Below are 25,366 nucleotides of genomic sequence, written 5' to 3'. Positions count from 1 at the left end.
GATTACATACTCTGGCAGCTACATTCACATCACCCACATCCATACATCAAGGCCAGACATTCATACATTTTTTGGAAGGGATCTGTTAGTGATTTACAGGTGATAATGATAATTATCTCGCTTCACAGAAGAATCTGGAACCCTCATAAATGCTGGCAGACCTTCACATTTAAGCGGTTATAAATGGGCCAGGTGTGCAGCAAAATAAATGATTTATGAATTCACCAAGGCGACCATTAAACATTATTTTCCCAGGGCTGTCTTAATGACCTGGTGGGAGAGGTACTTCATCAAGGCGATTGCCCCCGGAATGGACACAGAAACACAAGCAGTGGGCACGACGATAATAAAATATTGTCCTCTACCTTGTGGCAGCTTTGTTCAAAGAATGGTGGATAATAAAGGCACGAGAGGTCATAAGAAACGCATCCAAGAGGACAGGATATGAAGAGGCTACGACTCTTATCGCACACGGCTTATCTTCTTCTGGAGTTATCAGATAAACGCGGGGATGAATTTGTGAGCTACATGGAAGTGGCCTCGAGGCAAAACTTCTGCGACCGCATAACAGTCTCTGAAAAGCATAACAACTAACTTACAAATGAAGAGGGTGCATTTCTGTTGAGTTTTATCCTGTCAAGACTATTACATGGCTGAAAGCTAATATTAGTAATACAATAACAGTTACAGAACCTCGGAGTTCTTTCGGGCATCATTAAGGTGAAAACTGTTTATGTAAAGTGAAGTATTTGTATTCTAATCAAGTGTTTAGCTTTATTAAATTTTAGAATGTGCAATATAGCATTTAAGCATTCATGTTAGCTCAACAAGCAAAACCACTGATCCATGTGGATGGCTTTGCAATATATAGATATACTTTGCATCCCCGAGGGCTGCTGCAGAGCACCTCTCAGCTTTCGAAGCACAAATAAAGAGAGTGAAGCTTTATTGTGCTAGTCATCGAGAAGAAACGCCAAAAATGAGCAATTTTAAGCAGAGAACTAGTTCAGACTGTGGCATCAAATTACCACCAATTTCCTTCAAAATGACTTAATTTGCAGAGGTGCCATTCATTGCAATGTCAGAGGATCATTTATGTATGAGATTGCAATTGGTCAATTCAAAATTGTATAAAGTCATTTTATAGGCTGTTTCTGGGAAGAAAAGAGGAAGCGCTGTGATCTACCTGACAGAGTGTTAATTATTTAAGCAAAGGTATACTTAAAATGCTAATCAGCTCAAAGTGTTTAAAACATCAATGGCGTGACATTTTTGAGGTTGGCGAAGACATTTTTATCTTTCAAATCGTCCTCGTTAGCATATTTCACTTGAAGATTCTCATCTGCATGGGGAGGAAGCAATTTGAGTCACAATTCAGTCGCTTCTCTCTAAAAAAAAAAAAAAAAAAAATGTCCAGTCCATCATGTTCTAAATATGCCACATTCAGAAGCGAGTTTGATATTTAAAGTCACTGTGGTGCAAAAGTCATATTGTAATCCATGAATCACAGGGCAGTGGCTGCCTTTGTCTCCAGCACAGGGTGATGTTTGGGGAAAAACACATCAAACACAATATCAATTTTATTCTACACCCTCTACTGAGAAATGTTGCATCTTACCAGTGCCATTCTACAATAACACATCCATCATAATAACGGTAGCTAAAACGAAGAGGAAGAGAAAAAAAAAATGAAAAGATGAAAAACAGAGAGATGTTAAAGATAAACATGGCATAAGATAAAAAGGCAGGATGTGAGTCCTAATCAAAAGAAGAAAAGCAGAGAAAGAGATGCACAGTGGAAGAGAGATGAAACATTCATATTAAAACAAGGCGGCATGATGAAATCTGAACAGAAAACGAGACATCAAACCATAAAAAGGAACAAAATGGCAGAAAGCTGAGACAAAAGACACACCTCATTAAACTGAGCTAAATCGACTTAATTAACCTGTGGTATCATACCATCAAACCAGTTCACCTTGATAACTTGGGGAAAAACCTCATAAAAAGGGAAGGCAGTAAAAGATTTGAAAACATCAGCTGTGACGTTTGGAGTATTTTGTTCAGTTCTGTTTTAACAGCAAAGGCTACTCTGGCTCCTCCAACAAATTGGACAAACACACATTCGGCTTGATATTTTGCAAGGCTCAACTAAACTATTTTTCAATCCACGTTCGAAACTGATACTTTCCTGTGGTGAAACAGAAGAAAGTGAATGGCTACGACAGGATAAGTCTGGATCAGCTGTATCGCACAGCCAGTGACACAGACAGACAGAGTCTTGTGAATGTGTTTGTGCGGTTGTCGTGTGTTGAGTAATGGGTCTTGATTTAAAAACTGTGCCAGATGAATGAGGCCTGACAAAAGCAACGCAACTTCATACCATTTTCCAATGGTCAACTGAAAAATTGCAGTTACTGTTTTGGAGTCAGTAAGACTTGGGGTCAGGCGGTCAGCTGTTTGCCACATTATGGGAGGCCAGTGTAATAAATCACATGACAGTGAGAACTCTAGCAGTCAATATTTTGCTGCAGAACAAACCACATCATGTATCTTGCAGCACCAAAGATGGGAAACACACTATAAATAAATGGAGTGGAAAAATGTTCACCAAGTAGCCTTCCAAACAAACGAGCAAGTAAACTTCAAGATAACTAAATTATATTAAAAAATGTGTTGTATTCTTTTATTGCCAGAGTTTTTGAATGTGTACGGCTTTGTGCTTTGCTCAGTGTACCTGCTGTTCTGGTCCAGTTTGGAGCTCTACCAAAGCACTCTGCTAAGCAATCTATTTCTACCACCAAGCCTCACTATATAATGTAGAGGAGCCAATCAAGGGGCTGCAGCTGGTCTGCCTGTATTCCTGCCAGTGTTTGAACCACCACGTTTTAGACTGGGGCTGCGCGTTAGTTTGTGCATGTTGTATAAGAGTGTGTAAACATGGACATGTATCTGAGACTCACTTGTGTTGGTTTCTAATGCCAGATCTTCTGCTGAGCGGATCCTCACAGTGTTTTCATAGGATGAGTATGACATGGGAAAATGCCATATGATTCAGTGTTTAAAAGTGAAAACTCAGACCCTGCTGGCTAACCTGTGTCAACAATTCCTGCAGCTGCACAATTCTGTAGTTATTGTTCTATTTCTTTCATTGTTGCAACATGCATAGTACTGATTGACTTTCTTATATGGCAGAATGAAACAGGACCAAAACACAATGTCTTATTTCACAGAATAAGATGGAAAACTGGAAAGTGGTGGTGCTGAATGGCAGTCACCATGCAAGTAAAAGACCTCACTGTAGCTTCGAGAAAAGCAAGCTAATGTTAGTTACGTCAGATAAACAACAGTTACTGCTGTGTTACTGGATGTACTGTAAATGCTTGTCAAAAACAAATCTGACTCTACATAAGAAGCTTGTGTGGTGCAAACACATTGGTTATGCATAAATTTCCACTTAGTAACTCTTACATTATGAGAAGGATATGTAAGCACTTATAAAGAGCTGCGGCAACCAGCAACTTGGCTGCTCAGTTCACATGTGGATAACACAATTGTCAAAACATAGCAACAACTGTGTTTTCCCCGAAGCGACAAATCCAGTAAAAGCTGAACATCTTTGTTACCTTAAGGTGACTGCAAGGTGCAGTCCATAGTTTGGCCCTGCTCTGCTCAAAAGCAGCACTTAAAACCACGGTTTGGCTCGAGAACATCCTGCAGTGAATGTGAGATTGAAAAACACCTCGGCACAGCCCAGTCTGCCACGGCCCAGCTAAAGCAGGCGATGTCATGCTCATAGAAAATTGTTGTTTTTTTTTTTTGTTATATGTGCATGACTGTGCTGAGAGGAACGGGGCAGACAGGGCCACCGTGCTGAGACACAACCAGTGATGTGATGCTACAAAAAACAGCCACGACGTCGGCCATAAAGTAGACTAATGTGTCCAGAGTGGCTTCAAAAAAAAAATGAGGCAGACAGCGAAAACAGAGCAGAGGCCCTTATCCATCATAGCAAACAGACAGCAAAACAACTTCACGCCATCTATAGAACGAGTCTGCCCTGACACCAGGTAGCTGGAGCCTACTCTAAAGACAATGACCAAAAATGCTGTGTCACTCTACAGGGTAAAGGGGTCTTTAAAACAACTTTTAGGACTCTTTCTCATCTAGTCAGAGTTCTGGATGAAACTTTTCTTTAAATGTAGCTGTACCAAGAAACTTTAGTATTTAAAACTGCAATAATCAACATCTTTCAAGCAAAAATAAATGAATAAATAATAAACTATTGGTTGTTATTGTTTAACCATAGACACATTGTAATATATAATAAATGAGCTAAAACATACAAAATCTCTTGTAGGCTCCTTTAAGAGTGCATGTTACAGTTCCAGATAAACTATATGGACAAAAGTATTGGGAAAATCTTTGACTGACTGAGACTTGACATCACTTATCTTTGCAAAAGCTGAAAATAACTTCGCTCGAAGAAGCAAATATTTATCTGTACTGTATCAGTATTTATCTGTGTCTGTAATGAAAAAGAAACTCTGCATCTGAGTTTAATGGGAGCCGGCTGTGGTTGGAAAAGCAGGTTGTGACCGGAGAGTTCGCCAGTTCGATTCCCCTAACTGGCTCATCCTGGCCGCTTGACATGGCAGCCCACTGTGTGTTCACTGCATGTAATTTGCTGGGTGTTGCATGTGTGTTCAACCAAGGAAATGCAGAGGAAAAATTCAGTGTATGTAAAAATATATATACTGCCAATAAAGCAGATTCTTCTTCTTCTTAATGATAATTATTGTCTCTTAAACTGTCATATTATTTTAAAGCAGCCAGTCATGGGTAGATAAATAGACTCAAAGACACATGAAACACACACACACACACGCACGATATGAATATTCACCTGTGGCACATTGACACTCAGATAACACCAGGTCAAATTGTCTCCTGGCCTTTTCCCAGTGCAGACAACAATGTTCTTCTGACGGAGACAAAATTGAATACCCTGCCTGACACAACCTTTCAGCATAATGGGGAGGTTCTTACTCGTGGACTGTTGGGTTGGCTGTTCATAGTCTTAAGTGCTTTTAATGAGTTTGCATAATATCAAAAGGGGGACGCAAAATAAAATGAATTGCTTGGGAACACCTGCTTGAACGCAGAGTACCATCCAAAATGTCGCTCTTTAACCAGGGGCTCATTACACCGAAGGAAACAGGAGGAAAAGTCGGCTCAAATTGAGTCATACTAGACACAACACAGCTGTTGGCAGTTTTGTGGAAGTGAGCCCATCACAGTCATACTGAAACATTCTTTCCATCTGTAACAAAATGTCACAAGGAGTGCTATTTCTGGATGACTTTAATGGATATCTGGGTGATCTGAGTGCTCTTACTTGATGTTGTCCAGGCAACCAGAGTCTGGTTTCAAGATGGCTGTGTGATGGAACATCTTGTAGAGTGCGATGCCCAGGAAGATCACATTGAGCTAAGAGACAGACAGAGATTCACAGAGGCAGTGAGAGAGAGAGTGAGAGAGAGAGTGAGAGAGAGAGAGAGAGAGAGAGAGAGGGAGGAATGAAGCTTGTATGTTTCCTGTTTCAGTTCCATTCATTTTAAATCAGAGCACTTTGTAGCACAAAGCTGGGACGCTGCAGCCTGACTTGGTTTCCCACTTTGCCAAACAGAGCGCAAAATCCTATGAAACCTCTACAGTGTGGTGGTACAACAGACTAAACAGGGAACAGTGAGACAAGACAGCTGCATACTTTTATGAGGGAGCCTTTCCATCTGACTTATTCACACTTGTCTCATCATATTCACACTTAGAGGCAACCGCAGGGAATAACTGCCACTGGTGCCGTATTCGCTTTCTTTCGGTTTCAACATCTGGAAAAAAAGATAAATATTTGACATATTTGACAGATTTCTTTTTTTTTTTTTGGTCAAATGCTTGAAGAACTTTGACAAGAATTGACAGCCTATAATGGTAGGATATACTTTGTTTTATTTAGAGTCCGGATTTCTGATTTTAGAAAGAGACTGCGGAATAAAACTTAAGTTTGCAGTCAAGCACATCTCAATTAGCTGAATTTTTGCACCCATTCTGCCAAACACATTGCAATTAGTCAGAAAAATAAAATCTGGGCTCACGTTTACAGCATATCAGAAACATATACGTTAAACAGATCAGTTCTGGTGTATCTCATTGTTTTCATTTTCTCTGTGAGTCAGCGATCACATAAACAGAAAATGAGTCAAGTCTGGTGCTGGCATGTTTTTCTTTTTTTCTTTTTCTTTTTCCAGAATGACTCTTCAGAAAAGCCATTATGAAGCTTTCACTATCTTTTCTGCTGTTTACAGGTGACATTCAGCTAACATAATGCCTACTATCTCTGTCCAAAAAATTCACCAAAATCCCAAAGGCAGAACTGCATTTGAGCTCAAGCTTTCTTTCCAAAAGAAATATTCTTGTTTGTAAATCTAATACAGAAAGGAGTGTGTCATGAGACACACAGAGATGCATTGTGAATGATTACACCAAACTGGAGCATGAAGGTTGCATTATGCATGTTTAGATTTGGCATCTAGCTGGGCAGTTGCATTAAAATTAGTTGGAATTCCAGTCATGCACGACAAGAATATTAACATTTTTTTTTTCGCTGTTGGGAATATTTAACAACTAAACAGCAAAGTTGATTCACTGATTGCATAGTATTTATTACGCCAGCTGATTGGAAAATCAGGTGCACATCTCCAGTGCCAAAGCAATATTTACAGCTTGGCATTAGCCTAAATACTTAGCACCAGCCTGACACCACATTTAAAGCAGTTGGATCAATAAATAAGCTGTTTGTTTATTTATTTTTTTTCTTTAAAAGAATTAGGGCTGTCCTCGTTGGGAAAGACACAGAAAGTATGTGCGTCCTCCTTGCATAAACCTTGTGTGTCTGCACCCAGAGCTGTCTGTGTGCCTGCGAGGAGGAGATGGAAAAAGGTAGTGTAGTACGAGTTGGAACGGGAACAAAATCAATCATAATCGCAGTGCGGATTACTCCAACACTGCATACTGAGCAGAGTTCACTCTCTTTCTCTCTGTCTCTCTCACCCACCTCACCCCTCCTCTTCCATTCCCCCCAAATTGTCTGAGCTGGTGACTGCAGCGGGGTGACAAACTGCAATATATTCTCTACACCCCTCATTCGTTTTTCTGGACGGCTCCGTGCCCGGCGGTGGCATATATGCTCAACAGGGCAGAGAAAAGAGGGAGGACAGGAGCTGGAAAAAGGGATCTCGGCGGACCATTTAAGCGACGACCCGCAGGCTAAGTAGGGTTAATGAGCAAATGGGGGTGGGTGAGGGAAGTAGTGGGTGTCACGCTTACCATAATTATCAAGGTTGCCGGTCCTATGAAACTCCAAATGAAGTAGGTGTCCAGGCGAAGCCAGCAACTGCAATGAAAGAGAAAGCATGAGATAAAAGGGGGTGAGGGGGTGGCGGGGGAAGTAAGAGAGAGGATGGAGAATATTGGGGAGAGGGGGGAGTTGAGGTTACAGCTTTACTCTCCTGCTCAGAGGATATAGATCAAGTGGGAGGCTGGAGTGACACAGACAGGAGTGTCAATGACACCAATAATGACTGGCTTTCATAACCCAAAAGGGTGTAATATCAAAAGATAAAGAAAAAACAGGGATGGAGCTAGACCAGTAAGGGATGTACCCTAAGGGCTGAGAGTGACCAGATTTTAGCTCAGTTCTGTTTTAGCTTGTCAGGTTCAGGCCGCAATTAACCATCACAGATGATAAGTGATACATGTTTCAATTAGTTCTCTGCTGAATCCTCGTTGTATCACTCCAAAGGAACCCAGACTGACCTTGACCTCGACAGACATGGCCACACACAGTCCTTAAGCACTCAACAAAGTGTATTACATGTTCATGCTGGCCGTGATGACACTGCAGGAATGCTATAATTACATCAATAATTAAATAACTTGCTCTCCTGACCTCTCACTTCATATCAAAACATTACAGACAGTCTGTTCTTCTCTGCCGAGTCAAATTAAATACACACCAGAAGCAATAGGGATGGAGGAAGGTGACTGTGCTCCTTTGAAATGTCTAGAACCCCACCCCCCCTTGATTCATGACCTGTGGTTGAATTATTAATCTTTTAATCTCCGCCGCAGCAGCAGATAGACGCCTCCATTTTTGGCCACTGGAAAATTACAGTTCATGCAGCCATGTTGTCATTCAGGCCGACAGCGAGGGGAAATGAAAGTGGCAGAGAATTAGCTGGAATTCAGGAGCATTTTAGGGCGAATTGAAGTGTATGGGGAACCACTGAGCTTCAGACATCAACTGTGTTGAAAAGTGCTGACATATGAAAATGTATGTCTCAAAAATGTGGAACACTTCTTTAAATGTGCTTCCTGATTAAAATGTGGGTGTCTTTTTTTTTTTTTTTTACTCCCATTCACATCTCCGGTATTGACAGTAACAGCAAAAAAATTAAAAATATGGAATAAAAACCTGATACGACGGACAAGCTTGCAAGTGTTTCACATTTTGTCACAAAGGAACAACGCAACAAACGAGATAATACTGTGAAAGACGTGACAGGACAAAACGTGACTGCTCCTTTGTTGTTCCTGGGACTTGATACGTCTCCCCATCGCTGATATCAATGGATGAGAGGAGGCAGCATAGAAAAACACATATGGATGCATAAAGAAGTGAATGAGCAGAAACAAAAGATGCACATCATGCACAGAACTCTGGCAGCTCATCAGAGCTCAAGTGCCGAATGTCGCTGTTATAAATTATGCTGAAGCTTCTATTGTTTGTTTTTGCCTTCTTCTTCAGATCATAGAGAGATTTTTAAGACATGGTGGGCGGTGGGAGCTGCAGGCCTTCATTTTGTTCTTCCTCCTCTACTTTCCGCTTCTCCACTGTGTCACGGTTATATTTGGCTTTTGGAACGCATCTAGTTTTATCTTTATACCTCGCATGCGGATGCTACTTTGTGCACTATTCCTTCAGTAACAAGTAGGGAAAACTGTAATCGTGCGCCAGTCAAAGCCCAAAGCCATGCTCGTGTCAACAGCTTGGGCTGAGTATGCTGGCTTTCATACTATCAATCTGCAGTGATCTGACACAGGCTGTCCTTTATAGCCGAGGCAGCATAATCTGCAAAGATGTCTTTGCAACAGAGATGGTCTTTTCACTGGTCTTAGTAATCAATTCTAATGTAAAAGGTTAAAACTCCACAGTCAAAAACAAAGCCAGTGTGCACATAAGATAACAGTAGTTAACACAGCCAGTAGCAGCAGTAATCGTGCTGGCAGATTAGCAGATTAGCTGTAGTGCTAGTTAGGTTCCCTCCATCTGTCATATGACTCCTGCCAAGTTTAATAAGAAAGGAAATACATTTAACATGTTTTTAAGTCTCAAGAATATAATGACATTGGTGAGAGATGATGAATTTAGCCTAAACATAACTATATTTATTGAGATTAAAACATCAAATGGGACATTTTACAATACCCACCGTTACCCTGCATGCTCAGTGAAGGAGACTGGACTACTGTAACAGCAATAAGATTACTGAAACAAAAAAGGAATTCTATCTGCTTTTACAGGTGGTTTGATGTATTGCTTTAATTTAAGAAATTACACAGGATCACATCCTTTTTTTGCTTACAACAAAGCACCTTAACTGGACTTGAGATGAGTAAGTGCCTTGCTCAAGGGCACAATTAGAGTAATTACAAAGAGTAATTACCCTTATCTTCCCCTAAATGTGTCAATCACAATAATCTATCTATCATCTCCACCTCTCACAGTGGTAAATTGTCCCTGAAAGCACCTGATAAAGTCTTACAAAGCAACATACCTAAGGCAATTATTACTGTATCCCGTCACTGTTACTACCGTAGGCCAGTGAAACATTATACTATAATAATAAAAGTAATAATAAATTAAAAAAATATATACTACCAACCATCAGCCCTACTGATGGGGATACCCCCAGCAAGAAAAAGACTGTCAAATTTTCATTTGATAAAGATCAGATCATTGTTTCTGGTAATCTGGACATGACTGGGCTATGGGAAACATGGCTCAAAATGTTTTCTTACCATCAAATAAAGCCACCCAACTATACTAATGACCATGTTGCTCAAGCTACAAAACAGGATCGAGGTGTTTACTATGATTTTTTTCAATTTTAATTAATTTAAAACCTTCTCCATTCTCCTTCTCCAACCTTCTCCAGCGTCTTGTCCGGGGAACTGGTTTCCATCTTGTGTTATTTATAAAACCATCATGACAATATCTCAGATCTTATCACTCTTTGCAATGATGACATCTGATGACTTTTTTTTTTTAATCGTAAACGGACTCGCCCCTTCATACCTATCTGCTCTCAATAAACCTCATGTCCCATCCTGTGCATTGCGCTCTCAGAAAACAGCCCAACTGCCCGTCCCGATGGTTAAGAAAGAAGTCAGAAGGCTGCAGGGCTTTTTCCGAAGAATTTAATCTAACCTTAAAAGTCATTAATTTGCCTCAATTTACAATTAGTATCACATTCTCGCATCTGTTACCATTACCTTTTCGCTGTGATGGTCTTGGTCTTAATGGATCTCTTAAACCCAGTCCACGTTTGTCCTGCCTATGACATTACAACAACCAGCATACTTCCGATAAACACTGCATTTCTCTATCAATATTTCCCTCAAGCTGCAAGTTGTATGTGTTTTTCTCTCTCTCTCTCTTTCTCCCCGCAGTCATTCCCTCCTTCTCTTTTTTCATTCAGCTTCCTCTCCACTGGACCATCAGCCACCCAGGAACCCCCCTCTCTCTCTCTTCTTACATCGCAGATGGTTGACCTGGATTGGTGCCCCCTTAGAGATTATCTATCACTTATGTTTTTTTCAGTTTACACATATCTATGTTTCTGACTGCTAATTTTCTCTGTGTGACCCGTTCTCTTCAACCCACCATGGTGGGGAGGAGGTTGTATGGCTCAGGTGCCATTAGGTACACCTCAACCTGGTCAGCTGACATCCTGGATCCACATTCATCACATATATTTTGCAATCTATATGCATTAGAAATGTTGTTGTAATCTGTGTATTCTGTGATTTTGATAGTCTATTTGTCCACACATCAATTGACCTTCTGTCCTTTGTTAGAGAGAGAGACAGAGAGAGATCCCTCCTTTGTGGTTCTTCATGCGGTTTCTTCCATTTTTTTCTGAGATTTTTGGATGTTTTTACTTCATTTTACTTCATTGTGTGTCTAAGGACAGAGAGTGTCACCCACTGCAAGGATCACAAAGTGAGACATTGCAATTTGTGATTTTGGGCTATATAAATAAAACCGACTTGACTTGAGTAATTGACCAGAAACTTCACTTTCCTTGGGTCAGAGATTGCTATTTGATCTCAGACTGAGTGGGTGACTTCATAAGCATGCAGACCTTCGGGGTGCTGCGGCCTTTTTAAAGAGCTTGGTTATTATATCGCTTGAGTCATCTACTAATCCTGGGTCACTTTTGACAACTACTTGTTGGATATTTCCGCTCAAAGTGAGACCACCCATGACAGTGCTGCAGTGGCCCCCAAATCAATTTGTGGCTGGACTACATACCCCCCCTAGCCTTCCGCTATTCACCACATGTCAAGCCTTTTCCCTTCCCTCATCCTTCAAAGGCGGTGTATAATTGTTCCACCGGTGGCAGGCTTTAATTATTCACATGATGCCAAGGCTCGGGCGGTGGCAGCTATCACCTCATTCATCACCAAGAACTATGGCTCCGCCAATCTACAAATGCATTTTGTGTGAGCCATATACAGTATGATAAACATCATAGAAACAAACTGCTGATGCTGGTCTTTATTATTTTCAGATGGATCTGAGATTAAATGAGGAATGGAGAGCGATCCTCTGCTTGGCATTGCACTGCTTTATAGCCCACTTTGTGTTTTAGAGGAAAGGGCTGAGCAAATTATATCTTATGTAGCTTTAGGAAGGAAATAAAAAAAAAAGCCAGTTTCTGTTGCTCGCCATCTTTTTGTTAATCTTGCCGTCTCTTTTTCTCTCTGTCACTCTCCATCTCCCTGTTCATACGCACTCTCCCTCCTCCATTCCTCTACATCTTTCCATCCCCTCGCTGTAATTTGTGCATCCTAAAATGCTGAAGACATTAACCGCAAAAGCTTGACATTCATCCAGCAATACTATCTCCTGAAGTTAGCATTTTTCACTGTCGAAATAATGTCAGTTCAGCAGTGGGGAAATGTACGCTGCTTGAGTAACTGTTCTGCTTCATTAAAAGTTGATGATAAGCAGTAGCTATTGGAGTATCATCTGCGAGATAGTTAAAAATGCCCGCCAATAATAAATACAAACAGTTGTCAAGTTGTTACCAGGGTTTCTAACAACAAGACAACAAGATGTTTCCCAAAACTATAGAAGTATTATTTTCTCATCATGAGATGAAATATCTACACGAAGTTGCTTTCTTAGGTATTCCTGTCAGCTGAAATATATCTGATATATCTGTTAATTTCAGTAACCATAACAGACATAAATTGTATAGCAGACTGTATCTCAGTCAGTGGAGTCACTGAGTTAGTTAGGGTAAGAACAGTGAGCCCCACCAGTGTGGATGGGGGGAAAACACCTTTAAAACTACAGCTCCTGAGCAGCAGTGAACTGGGACCAGGCAGGAGCAAGAAGAAAGACGAAGAGGAGAAAGAAGAAAAAAAGGAAGAGGAGGAAGACCAAAGTAAAATACAAAAGGTTCCATTAGCAGAACTGACTGAACCAAAGTTATGATTAAACCTTGAAGTCATGTCTCTAATTCACAAATGTTCATTCTGCATCGCCTCAACCTTTGTCACCAATGGCACATTGTGATCATTCTGAGTTACCCAGAGAAGAATTTTGAGCTCACAGAAATTATGTGGTGCTCTCACACATAGTTATGACAAATACATGAGGGTCCATCAGCAGAACAGATCCGACCATAATTATTTGTAACTTATTAAAATAAAAATAGCTTCGAACGCATTCCAGTGTATGTCAGTCCCGGTCCCTTGGTTGTTTCAGATATTTCCCCTGCTGCAACACAACAGTTTTTGAGAGAACAGAATAATGGACTTCTTAATTCCTTTCAGCACAAAGCATATGAAAAATTCTGCTCAACTGGGATTAAATTTTGGTAAAAGTTGCAAAGCCGTAACATACACGGCTGATAAAAGCAGGTAGAATATCAGTCAATTGCATGGCAAGAAAAATCCCCTTAAACCTGCTAGACTACTAACATTCTTTTAAAATTCTTGCCTAAAAAAAGAAAAATTGGTGTATACTTTGATTTCATTTCACTTTGCAATAGACTCTACACGCCTGGAAAAAAAAGCAGGCTTCCTCAATTGAGAAAGCTCACCCGGATGCTCTGAAAGGACCTCGTGGTTAAGTTTAAGAATGCAAGTGGTACATGTACTCTGCAGTTGTACATGGGTTTGAATTCTACTCATGCAAAAATGAGGCCAATCAGTATATATTTTTCAACTGACTCAAAAACGTACCTTTATATGGGTATTAAATCAAAAAGGAAATCCAGTTCTTCTGCAACATTCAGAAGCTGAATGTGCTCGCAGTGTACTCACACTCGGTCGGTGCCGTAACTGCGGTAGTCCACCGCTGCGGAAACGGCAACAATCAGTGCAGGAACTCCGTAGCCCACCAAGTAGAAGTAGCGTCTGCGCGAGTGCTCACTCTCAAACACCTCCACGAGCATGATGTAGAGCTGCACACCCTCCAGAAACATCCATGTGAACGCTGCCAGGAAGAAGAAGTGGAGCAGGGCGGCGAAGACGGCACAGGCAATCTGGGAAGGGTTTATGGTGGCAGACACATGCAAAAAAAGTGGGAGGAAAAGGTACATTAAAGAAAAATATGTCAAATCAAATTTTCATTTAGCTGATTTCCTGATTTCCACCAGGATTAAATGGCTTGCTGAAGGGCATAATATAAGATAATATGGAGAAGACTGCCTATAATGGATCATCATTTTCTGACCTCTGCGTGTTTGTGTCTTCCTAACAATTAGCATTGGTAAGCTTTGTTTGGCTGAAGTTATTGGATGTTTGCCTGTGGTGACTGGCAGGAGAACACTGCAGCTACTGAGCCCATGTGGTCTTGTTTGCTGTAGCTGGCATGGATGAAGGGTAGCTATGAAGAAGTGAAGTCAGTAGTGCTAGAGCCATTTGGAGCTCACTGCATTTTATACCATGGCTAGGTGTGAGCACATAATGTGGTTAAGCACTTCCTGGGCTGATAGAGATACCTACAGGCGAGACCAGAATACATCAGACGGTCATTAGCATGTATGCAGGTGCCCACAGACTTTCTAACAATAATAAGATACAGTACTTACATGGATTGATATAATTATTGGCACAGTTGAACATAACTGGTGTATTTTGTCACTGAAATGGATTCAATTAAATAACTAAAAGGTTGAGTGGACATTAATTGCAGTCCAGGAGAGTGATCTTTGAGCTGGGCTGTGAATCACACCCATAAAATGTTATGGAAGGGAAAGGTGTAGGCCAAAGCATTATCCTTTAACTTCACAGGGAAGCAGCTTTGCGGATAAACTATGGAGTGTGATTTTTTTGGTTCTGATAGTTATAGTGACATTCAAGAACGAGTGCTCTGAAGAGCAAGAAAATGATGCGCTTTGATAAAGCAAAGCAAAATCGTTTCTTCCTCTGTGAATTCACTATTTCCATTAATCATAAATCACCTGCACTTGTAAATCAGTTGGCAACTGTAAGTACACTATATGGACAAAAGTATTGTCTCTTTATCATTGAATTCAGGTGTGGTATGGGGCTGTTTTTCAGGGGTTGGGCTCAGCCCCTTACACCCAGTGAAGGGAAACCTTAATGGTTCAGCATAAAGAGACATTTTGAACAATGTTATGCTTCCAACTTTGTGGCAACAGTTTTCTATTCCAGCATGACTGTGCCCCAGAGCACAAAGCAAAGTCCATAAAGACCTGACCTAAACCCCATCCAACACCTTTGAGATTAACTGAAACAGAGAGTGTGAGCCAAGTCGCTTGGTCCAACATCAGTGTCTGACCTCCCAAACGCTCTACTGCACGAATGGGCAAAAAAATCCACAGAAACAAAAAACTTGTGGAAAGCCTTCTCAGAACAGTGGAAGCTGTTCTAGCTGCAAAGCTGTCTATGTATTTAGAATGCAATGTCATTAAAGTCCCTGCTGGTGTAGTGGGCAGGTGGCTCAATACTTTTGTCCGTATAGTCAATATGTGGCATAAAATGATCCAAATACTGACAAGGAATAAATAACCACATTTTGAAAAACTATTCCAGTGTCTGTCACCATTACAAATACAAAAATAGATGCACAGACCATTTCGTCCTGTGCTCAATCACTCCAGCCTTTTTCGCTTCGAGAGCAAAGCTAACCGTGTAACCTGTCCTATTAGTAAGCAAAGATGTCACGACTGAGAGAAACTGGAGGTGCAATAAAGCCCTACGCCATCCTGTATACATGTATAATGACTCCACATTTGTCTACAGTACGAGTGTTGAGTGCACACATTTGAAGATGACTGTGTGGTGACAGCATGCCTCCACCTGCTACCACAGCTGAGCTTAAACAAGTAAAGCAATGCCATCCAAAGTAGTGTTACATTTCACCAGAAGAAGGTTTAGTGTATTGAACAGCTTAATCCGGATGAATCTGGAGTGTTTACAAACTGGAAAACTGCACCAAGAGGTGTTTAAGAGAGGTGAGCGGATGAATGTATGTCAGTACGTTTGTAATAACAATATGAGGATGTGACAGTGAGCTGGCAATGTCTGTGTGAGTGTGTGTGTGTGTGTGTGTGTGTGTTTTGTGACTGAGTATGTGGGAGCAATTTCAAGTAAGTGTCTGCTCCTCTGTAACCAAGGGAGGAAGCATTTGTTGAATGAGGAACATCCTATTCTTGTCTTTCATTATGTGGTCTAAGTGAGCCAGGCACAATGAATAAAGTTCAGGGCTGCTGGCACTTGCTGGGAATGACCACTGACAGCATGACAGGACAGGAAATGTCACATTTCCTCAAGAATTTTAGGCTCTTTAGTATTGAGGGAAGATGGTGAACATTCTTCTGTGGAGACTGATCAAAGATTTCAGACTGCAGATTGCAGACACTTAGGACTACGCATTTGCAAGATTGTGATTCAAGTTTTATGCACAAGGTTAAGGAAGAGGCATGTCTTCATTTTGTTTTTCATTTTTTCAGTGCACCTGTGACAACACAATGAATTCAAATTCTTCAAAAAGCAGCCCTGAGTGTTTTCGTGGACTAAAAAGATATCACATCCATACTGGTTACTGTTTAAAAGTGTTGTACTTTCAACATCACTACATTTTTGGCACCTTTGAACATATCAGACTATTTAATGAAACTGGTTTCAAGTCAACAAATGAGACTACAGATTAAATCGTTTTTAACACTCAGTCTTTCTGTCCTGCACTCAAAAGAGTATTTTGACATTTTTCGAAATACTCTTATTCATTTTCTTTGTCGTGAGACGAGAAGCTTGACTGCACTCTCACACCTGTACAGGAAATACTGTGTGTACCTGGAGCTTGCAGCCATTCAGCTGAACTGAGCATAAAGACTGGAAACAGCTCACCTGGCTTTTTCCAAAAGCAACAAAATCCACCTCCCCGCACCTCTAAAGCTCGCTAAATGTCTTTACTAATTGTCAAGTGCCTGACTATTTCTTGGTAGTTACCTTTATGCTAAGCTAATAGGCTGTTGAGTCCAGATACATTTTTACCATACAGACATGACAGAGGTGTATATTTTTCATTCAAGTTGGGAAGAGACCATGTTATTATATTTTAAATATTTTAAAAATATCAAAATGCTGTGTTTTACTTCTATGATTATGTCACTGGCTGCAGTGAGCAGAGTGCTGAATGCAGTGGTGTTAAATAAATGAACGCTTTACAGTGTAACTGTATCCAGCAGCAGCAGGAGTCTTACCGGCTGGTCTCCTCGATTGATCCCTACCAAGAACAGAGACTCTGCGATGAACAAGCTGATGCAGAGGTTCTTATGGATGGTGTTACGATCGCTCTGGAGGCCGCGGAAGAAGCAGAAGGTGAAGAGACTGATGAGCAGGCAGACCAGCGACAGGAGGATGCCCACCCAGGTGATGACATCCAGAAGCATGTCGTGAACAGGGTCTGTGTTCTGTAAGAGAGGTGATGAGAGACAGCGTTCAACAACGTCCACTTCACTTGTTGGAAAGGTTGGGAAAAACAAATATTTGAAAATATTTTGCTTCTTTTAGGACATTCTGATATTTGACTGCAAGGAAAATATAATGTATTTAAATTGTTAGCACAAATGAGAAAAAAATCATGGGCAAAAAGGAAGAAAAGAATAACTATACCAAATACCATGAAATTAAATCAATATGTGACCCCAGCAAAGCTTTTATTTTCTTTATTACTATTTTTGGGGGGTAAAATGCATTCACTCAACCATCCAACAAAGCACTACACAGCAAGCCACAGGTGGCAGATATGAATCATGAATTAGTCAGTGTGAATCAATCTAAAATGCCCCCCTGTTGTTTCATTTTGGACAGGCAACAAAGTGAAACAAAGTGAGCAGTCCACGGGGCCGCAGGTGTCTAAGACCAGCACAACAGGAATACAATCAAACCACAACATGGTCAATAACTTTCACTGTTGCTTTTAGATAATTTTCTCTTTTCAAATAGTAATTTGCCACCACAGCCAGTTCTGGGTACTAAAAAGCCTTTCGCTGACGATAAATTCGTAGCTTTACGGGAGAGATAAGGATCAACACTGATTCCGCCACAGCCATGAAACAGAATTTACATCAGTCCATAAAAGCCCGAGTGCACATAGGGATACTTGGACAGACGATGGAAAAGGCAACACACCCTAAAACAGCAGAGTCTGCAGAATGACTGACTTCTGTGGTCTTAAACAGATTAAAACAAACACATTAGAAGCAACATACTGCCAAGAACCTCACAAGTGTCAAATTTGGGGCTTGTCAGAATTGGACCCTAATTGGAAATGCGTAAAAATGAGATTTTGTCAGTGAGGTCTGTTTTGAAGGACTGTTTCCCTCTTGTCTGATTAGCTTCTCTAAATCAGAAAGTAGCTCAACTAATGTGATAAAATAGAGATTATAATCCAGTTTAAAATGTAATGTAATGTATTACTTCAGCAACATCTAAAATGTTTTGGTTTAATGGCAAATGATGTGAAACTTTCTCCAAGTGTTTGTAGTGCAAATGCTGACAATTTGATTGAAAAAATAACGCGCACTTGCATATTGTTAATAGTTAGATAATATTCTGTTTAAAATCAATTCAAACAAAACATTTAGAACACGACAGGTGGTGTCGATGAGTTCGTCTGACAAGGCTGTGGGGGTACGTCTGACAAAAAAAGAAAAGGTTGGAAGCCACTGCTCTCAAAGACACACGCCACTGAAGCCATGCATAGATTGCCTGTACAATTCACATCTGTTACTGGGAACTACAATATCATCCGACAGTTTGGTATCCTGCTACCAGTGGGGAAAGAGAGGTGCCAAAATATGACACGGCCATTAAATGAGTGTCTCTTACATGTAAAACATGGGAATATGCATCAGACAGGCACATCTTGATTTATTAACTAAACTAACTAAAACATAATTACTGCATCCAAACATTTTGGTCAGCTTCCGATGCTTCCTAATTTCCCATAGGGATAGTCCTCTTTTTCAGTCTGCTGGGCGTTGATTTAAAAAAGTGAGGAAAAAATGAAGGTGTGTGCGGGGACAGGAGGGGAGGGGGTTGCCTTGATTTTAAAGAAATCTGCCAAACTCCTCACAGCTGACTGCCATCCCTGCTGGGACTCGAGAACTACCTGGGTGGAACTTGTCAGTTTTGACATGATGACAACATCTGAATGCTAATGAATATACAAACAAGCACCGTCTTAACCCGTTCCTTAATGATATAGATACTTTAATATAGATACATTTAATTAGCACTGACAGGTAGTTCAGAATCATCACAAGTGAAAGTTAAGCAAAACTCTCCTTAAAAGTGTGTACATCAAATACTGACACTGTCTATTGACTAACAGACTTAGAGTACAGTTTGGCTATTTGATATCAAAGGCTGTGTATGCAGTCTATAATGTATGACTCACAGCTATAGCGTGGGACAAACCCGGGAAAATATTTGCTTACGTTGAGAAATAATGCCGCAAAGGCATACTATGTGTCTAATGTGTCTCTCAAACAAGCACCCCTTTAAATCACATTTCATCCACAGTCAGCAGGATTTTCAGTGAGAGAGGGAGCATCAGCATCCACGGGTGGTTTGACTTTTGTTGCTCCCCTCCCCACCCAGTCAAGTTTATGTGAGGAAACTTGGGGTATGAAGTATCACACAAAAGCCTTGTTTAGTGGCAGCTCAGCTAACGCTACCAGAGAGGGGAACAGATGCTGATCATTAAGGGGCTCTGGTACAATAACAGCCGCAGTGCTCCTTGAGTCTGGGGAGAAAGCTCTTTTGATTTTCCTGCCTGATGAGCCGTTGTGTATACGTTGGGGTGGGGTGGGGGGCGGCTGGCAAGATGTTACATAGAGCAGACGTCTGTGTGCGTGTATGTGTGTCAGTCTGTATGAAAGTAAGGCTGATTTTATCCCCTTTACTTTAGAGGGGTGCATACGCAGTGGGTGGCAACAGATGTTGATGTTTGTGCTTGCATGCTCTGTAGGTGTGTGGTGCATGTGACACATAAGTCTGTTTTCCACCCGCTGCATTACAGAGGTATTGATGCAGTGGGTGGTACTGGATGCGGCGCATTGTGAGGGGACCCTAAGGTCTCTTGGGCTAGTGAGCTGCGCAGTTGCTGCAGGCTCTATCTATCACAATCTCACCTTCAATTGGAGAGGGGCCAGGTCAGAGAGAAGGAGAAAGCAACAGAGGAAGACGGAAAAAGAGACAAAGCCGTAGAAATTGAGAGAGAAGGGCACTGAGTGTATCTACACCTGGGTGATGGATTTACTGTGGAATGATTTCTTTGTTCTGGGAGGTGGATGATGGCTGAGACGTCGCCAGCCACAATGTCTCTGCAGAAAGGCTTCCTTTTACTGAAGGCTCTGCCTGGGCAGGATAGCAAATGATGTGATCTAAACCGCCTCTGCACCCAACCTCACACCGACAAGCCTCAATGATGGGAATCAGTATAGGAGTCTCTAAAGTGTGCAGACGTAATTTGCTCTGGAATTCACTGGCCGTGTTGCAAGGGCGGCCAAGTCATACAACATCCATGTTACTTAGCCCGGGCGAGGCACATTTGTGCACATTCGATTTGTCTTCCAATCTTTCACTTCAATGTTTTTCTCTGATTTCTTAAACATACATATTTTTCATTCCAGACGGATGCCTTAGGTGATTGGCTTTGCCCCTGATCTGCTCCCACGTGGCACAGAATAAGGTTTCTGGGCACTCGAGCAGTCTGACGAGGAGGAGCAGACATGGCAATGAGCAGTTGAGCATCGCGTACTGGTCATTCCAGCCAAGCCAGCTGAACCTGACATCACATCATATGCACTTAATTACAATGATATCCAAAGCCAAAATCTCCTGAACCAGTTCTCTGAAATTCGTAAGGGGGTGAAATGGTGAAAAGAACAGAGCACCAAGCCTTGATACCTCAAAGAACTGCTCTGAGCATGAGGCCATGAAGCCAATCCAATTAAAATGCATAAATCTCCCTATATGCCTCCAGAGCCGAGCTTTGACTCATGAAATACGGTCAGGCAGGGCAGACAGTTGCGCTAAGGGGTAGTGGCCCACTGCAGGGAGTCATGTGACAAGTTCACCTACGGTATGACCAAGGATTTATGATCTGCACAGGGATGAGGAACAGTTGCAGAGGGGACATATGAATCAGGAATCCTGGCAAATTCGTCACATTTAAAAGGGCTGGGAGAGAGGTTCCAGCTTGCGTGGTGGGAGTTGACATTCAACACATGCACGTAATGTCACACTGTGTTCTAAACTGCAATAACTATGATCTAACGTCCAAGATCGACCATTGGTTCTTGCGGCAGTTAACACAGTCTCCATCTTCTCCGTCTGTGCCTTGAAAATATAAATAGATTTGTTTTGAACCGTCTCTCTTGCTGCCTGCACAGCCCCGTGCCTATGTGCAACATCGTAAAATACACAACTAACCTTGACTGTCCTTTCTCATCATATTTACTGTCTGATGGTGCCAGCGTGGAGATGTTCTATAAGGACAGTGATGAATGCTACCCAAATATCACCCTCTCCATCATCTAGTGGGATGTGCCATTGATTTATACTTACTGGTCTGTCGGGAATAGTGCCACTTACCAGTAGCTCAATGCTTCCCTGGGGTCTATCTTAGCACACGCATCTACTACGTAAATAATGGCCTGTAGGTGGAATCAGAGCAGGTCTATATTTCTTGAGCAAGGGCTTGTGCTTTGGCCCATATTTAAAAGATTTTTTTTTTTTTTTTTTTATCTCAATGCCCACTAGCTATCTTCACAAATGGTGGACTTAAATTCAAAGGAAAGGGTTCCATAAAGAGCCTCAGGAGTTTGAATGGGCGTGAGTCATTGGGGAATCTTGAAAAACATATTTGAAGCGGACCATGATGAAATAGTGGCTATCCACAGTGTGTTTTTGTGACAGTTATTGAGCTCCTGCATCTCCTGAACCAGGACCAATTGACCCAAAAGGTTTAAGCAACAGAGGCGAATCTGTGCTGATCAAATGATTTGATATGAAACGTTCATGTGGTGTCCAAGCCCAACATCACCAGCTGAAAAGGCTAAATCCTGTCTTTTGATATTCAGTCGAGCGGAGTGAATTTATTTTCAATACATTTTAAGCATCTTTATTTGCAGCAAATGTCTCGTGGCTCAGTGAAAGGACATCTCGAGGTTAGAATCATCAGAGCTCTCAGCAAAGTCACTTGGAAGTACACTCACTCTCACATCACTCGCTCCAAAATGTTTGCAATCAATCTGAAAAGATACAAAAGAGACACATAATCTCTCAAACGCAGCTGCCATCTGTGAGTGCGGTTTTAATTTGTAATCGGCCAACGGCGCTTCTCAGCTTGGATTACAGGATCAGTCAAAGGCATCAACTCTCTGGCTAAATAACTCAAAATTAGCAAACAAGGGTCTTGAGTGGCGACCCAAACATCAGTGACTGCTCTCAGTGCCTTTGTGATCATCTAAGAGGTTACCTGATCCTGTGTAAAAAGTACAGATATCATGATGAGCAGGACACTCCTGAGAGCGAGCAGGCTTGTTTTAGATATTTGACATTAATTAGCTCTTGTGAGCCTGCATAAAAAAATAAAAATATATATATTTTGCATTTGGTCGTTTGGCAAGAGACATGACATTAGAAACCGCCAAGGCTCTGAACCTCTTCGGGTACTCACTTGCAAATTTTCAACAATGTTCAAACATCTACAGTTAGTAAATTAGAAATTATTCTGAGGAACTAATTGACTTCAAACATAATTAATCCCAGTGAGACACAGTTTGGAGTTTCCCCACTGTGGAATGTGTCGAGTCACACACACAGAGCATTCTAGTTCATGGGTTTCTTTTGAATATGCTTCTGTGGACAAGGTTTTTACCTTGACCGTACAAACAGGTGAGTACAAAGCACTTATTGTTAAAAAGTATATATAAGAGCACAAATTAGTTTAAACGGCAAATGCTTGATCTGAAAAGAGTGAATGTTTGGTCAGTAAAAAATTGGCAGGTAACTGAACTAAAGTGTGCAGAACACGTCGGGTATGATTACATTCATTCATTACACAATGAATGTACTGCATAATGATTGTTATGATGACAATGTATCAAATCCAGCTCGGAGAAAATCAACTTTTCCAGACAGAGTTGGCTTCTTTTTCTGCTAGACAAGGGCTGAAACTGAAAAAAAACTTGAATCCTGCACATCAAAACTGCATCAGAAAACCACGAGCCAACTTCAAATCACTGTCAAGGACAAAATGACAGAGTTCATAATGTCACATGCACAAAGCAGGAACATTCTGCCACTTCTAATTTGCAACACTTCGGAAGCAATCATAGCCTGGTGCTAAAAATGAAACAACACAAATGAGGTACAGATGACAGCTTATTGAGCCGAACATAAAGATTTCTGAAGGTAACACTGTCATTATTGCCAGCTAGCATGCATATGATACATAGGTCAGAAAAACAACAAGATGAAAGATGATAGTGATATTATGGTCTGTAATTGTAATTACAGCATGCCTGTCTTTTTATTTTTTCTGAGATGCCACTGAGAAATAAACAAGGTTAGAATATAATCTGTTGCTCTGAGGGTAATGAGTAATAACAATGCAGAGATCAGCAGTGGTATGTGCTGTTGCCATGGATACAAAAACAGTCTCCTCTATATGACTTTTCTCTCTCTCTCTCTCTGGCGCACACACGCAATCCCACTTTCCCTCCATCCTCAGATACAACACGATGACAGTTTGTCAAATAAAAAGCCTCCATATCTCCCATTCAGTGGCATCTCCCAACACCCAAGCAGAAAAGATAAAGAATAAGGGAAGGTGAAAAAACGCTGTCACTCAGAACTGGGGTGTAACTGCCGTCCACTTTCCTCCGGCGAGGAATGTTTGGGATTGGCTTGACTGAAAGCACTCCTTTCACCGCTTCCTTAAATTTTTTTTTTTTTTTGCTGCTTTGCTTTCATCGCGTGAAGGCTCCTATTCTTCACGACTCTCTCTCTATTCCACACTCGGCTTCAGCTCTGCAGAGAGCTTAGCGGGTCTAAAAGTCACGCTGCTCAGTGACAAACAGATTCATTCTAACCATAAGAAAACTATAAAATTCCCAATCGCCTCGAAATACTTACTGAAACTCACAAATTTTTTTTGATTTTTGTGTATGACTGTGTGCATGAATGTCGGGGGTGGAACATTTTGTGTGTGAGGGATAGAGTCGGACTGGGGAATAGAAGGAGGTGAAGGAAAATCTAGTGGTTTTATGAACAGGTGCCAATTGGGATGACGCTGAGAAGCAAGGCTCTGTAGAGAAAGATGTCATACCAGATACCAAGAAGCAGCCTGCTCTGTCAGCAGAGCTCCTCAAACTTCCTGTCACAGAAATTATTAAGCCGTCTGTCAGCAGCAGATCGCCGACACATCTTCCTCCCTGACCAGCTATATCCTTTTTCCTTCTTTGACTTGCCCTGATTTTTCCATTTCCAGTATCCTCATTACCCGACTCCTCTCCCTTTATCTTTTCTTTTTCTCAGCTTCGTAAGAGCTGCCCACAATAGTCACTACCTACAAATCTCTTTAACAGGTTTTTTTTTTTTTTTTTGGCACAACTTCCATTAGAACCTTTCAATTAACAGCTCTACTTATTTCTGTCTCAAAAAGTCACCAAGTTAGTCTCTATGTTGTTTCGACATTGTGACGTAAAAGCACATGAACACGCCAGCACACCAAAGCTGGAAGAACAACTTTATGAGACCACGACAAATAGGACCATCCGCGTGAATGCAGTATTTATGAAAAGCTAATCGCCTCAGGGCTCATGCTCCCCGCACAAGGTTGGTATCAATCCTCCTACCTGACAAATTCAGCAAAAAAGTTACATTTAGACAAATTTGGTTATTTTACAAGCTTGGAATCAGATCCAGAATGGAACTCTTAAAAAGTGCTTTCAAAGTCAATTACTAATTGTCAAAGTAGATACACAAGTAAAAGTCTAAAATGTGAAGGCATTTTCCCATGGAAAATAACAATTCTGATGTCTTACATGGAGTTTCAAAAAGATCGGAAGGCCAGAACACATCTTTATTTATAAAACCAATTTACACAATGCGTTTAAAATAAGCATTTTACAGTGCTGCTCTTCAACAACTGTATACACAAAACACACCGCACACAGGAGCAAACCATAGTTCACACACTGCAAGTTTAAGACAGGCTGCAATCAATACGCACATTACACAGACAGGGTCATTGTTCAAAACTGTATGAACAGGATCTGTATATTGGCACTTAAAATGTTAGTCTACAAAGTGCTGTGAAGGTCAAAAAAATGTTCAGTCTGTTTCACCATCTGAACTAAAAAAGCAAGGCAAATACAAAACACACACCGACAACCAGCACTGCAGGAAATGCCTTCCGCTTTGCAAGCTTTCCACTGTCTGTATCTTACTTTTCCTATGA

General features: G+C 41.1%; 1 protein-coding gene across 14 annotated transcripts in view; it reads right to left on the bottom strand.

Annotated features, from left to right (window-relative positions):
• LOC124054617 (adhesion G protein-coupled receptor L3-like) overlaps nt 1-25,366 on the bottom strand; it is a 198,641-nt gene that overhangs the window by 14,109 nt on the left and 159,166 nt on the right. For all 14 annotated transcript variants that reach the window (XM_046380811.1, XM_046380812.1, XM_046380810.1 and 11 more), the window contains 4 exons: nt 17,091-17,300; nt 13,681-13,901; nt 7,387-7,453; nt 5,399-5,490 (listed from right to left, as the gene is read on the bottom strand). In XM_046380811.1, coding sequence (XP_046236767.1) covers nt 5,399-5,490; nt 7,387-7,453; nt 13,681-13,901; nt 17,091-17,300 — 590 coding nt within the window. The remainder of the gene's footprint in view (nt 1-5,398; nt 5,491-7,386; nt 7,454-13,680; nt 13,902-17,090; nt 17,301-25,366) is intronic.

The sequence above is a fragment of the Scatophagus argus genome, chromosome 23 (assembly GCF_020382885.2).
Source record: "Scatophagus argus isolate fScaArg1 chromosome 23, fScaArg1.pri, whole genome shotgun sequence".
Classification (NCBI taxonomy): Eukaryota; Metazoa; Chordata; class Actinopteri; family Scatophagidae; genus Scatophagus; species Scatophagus argus.
Note: the sequence above shows the minus strand (reverse complement) of the source record. Positions and strands in the feature narration are given on the sequence as shown.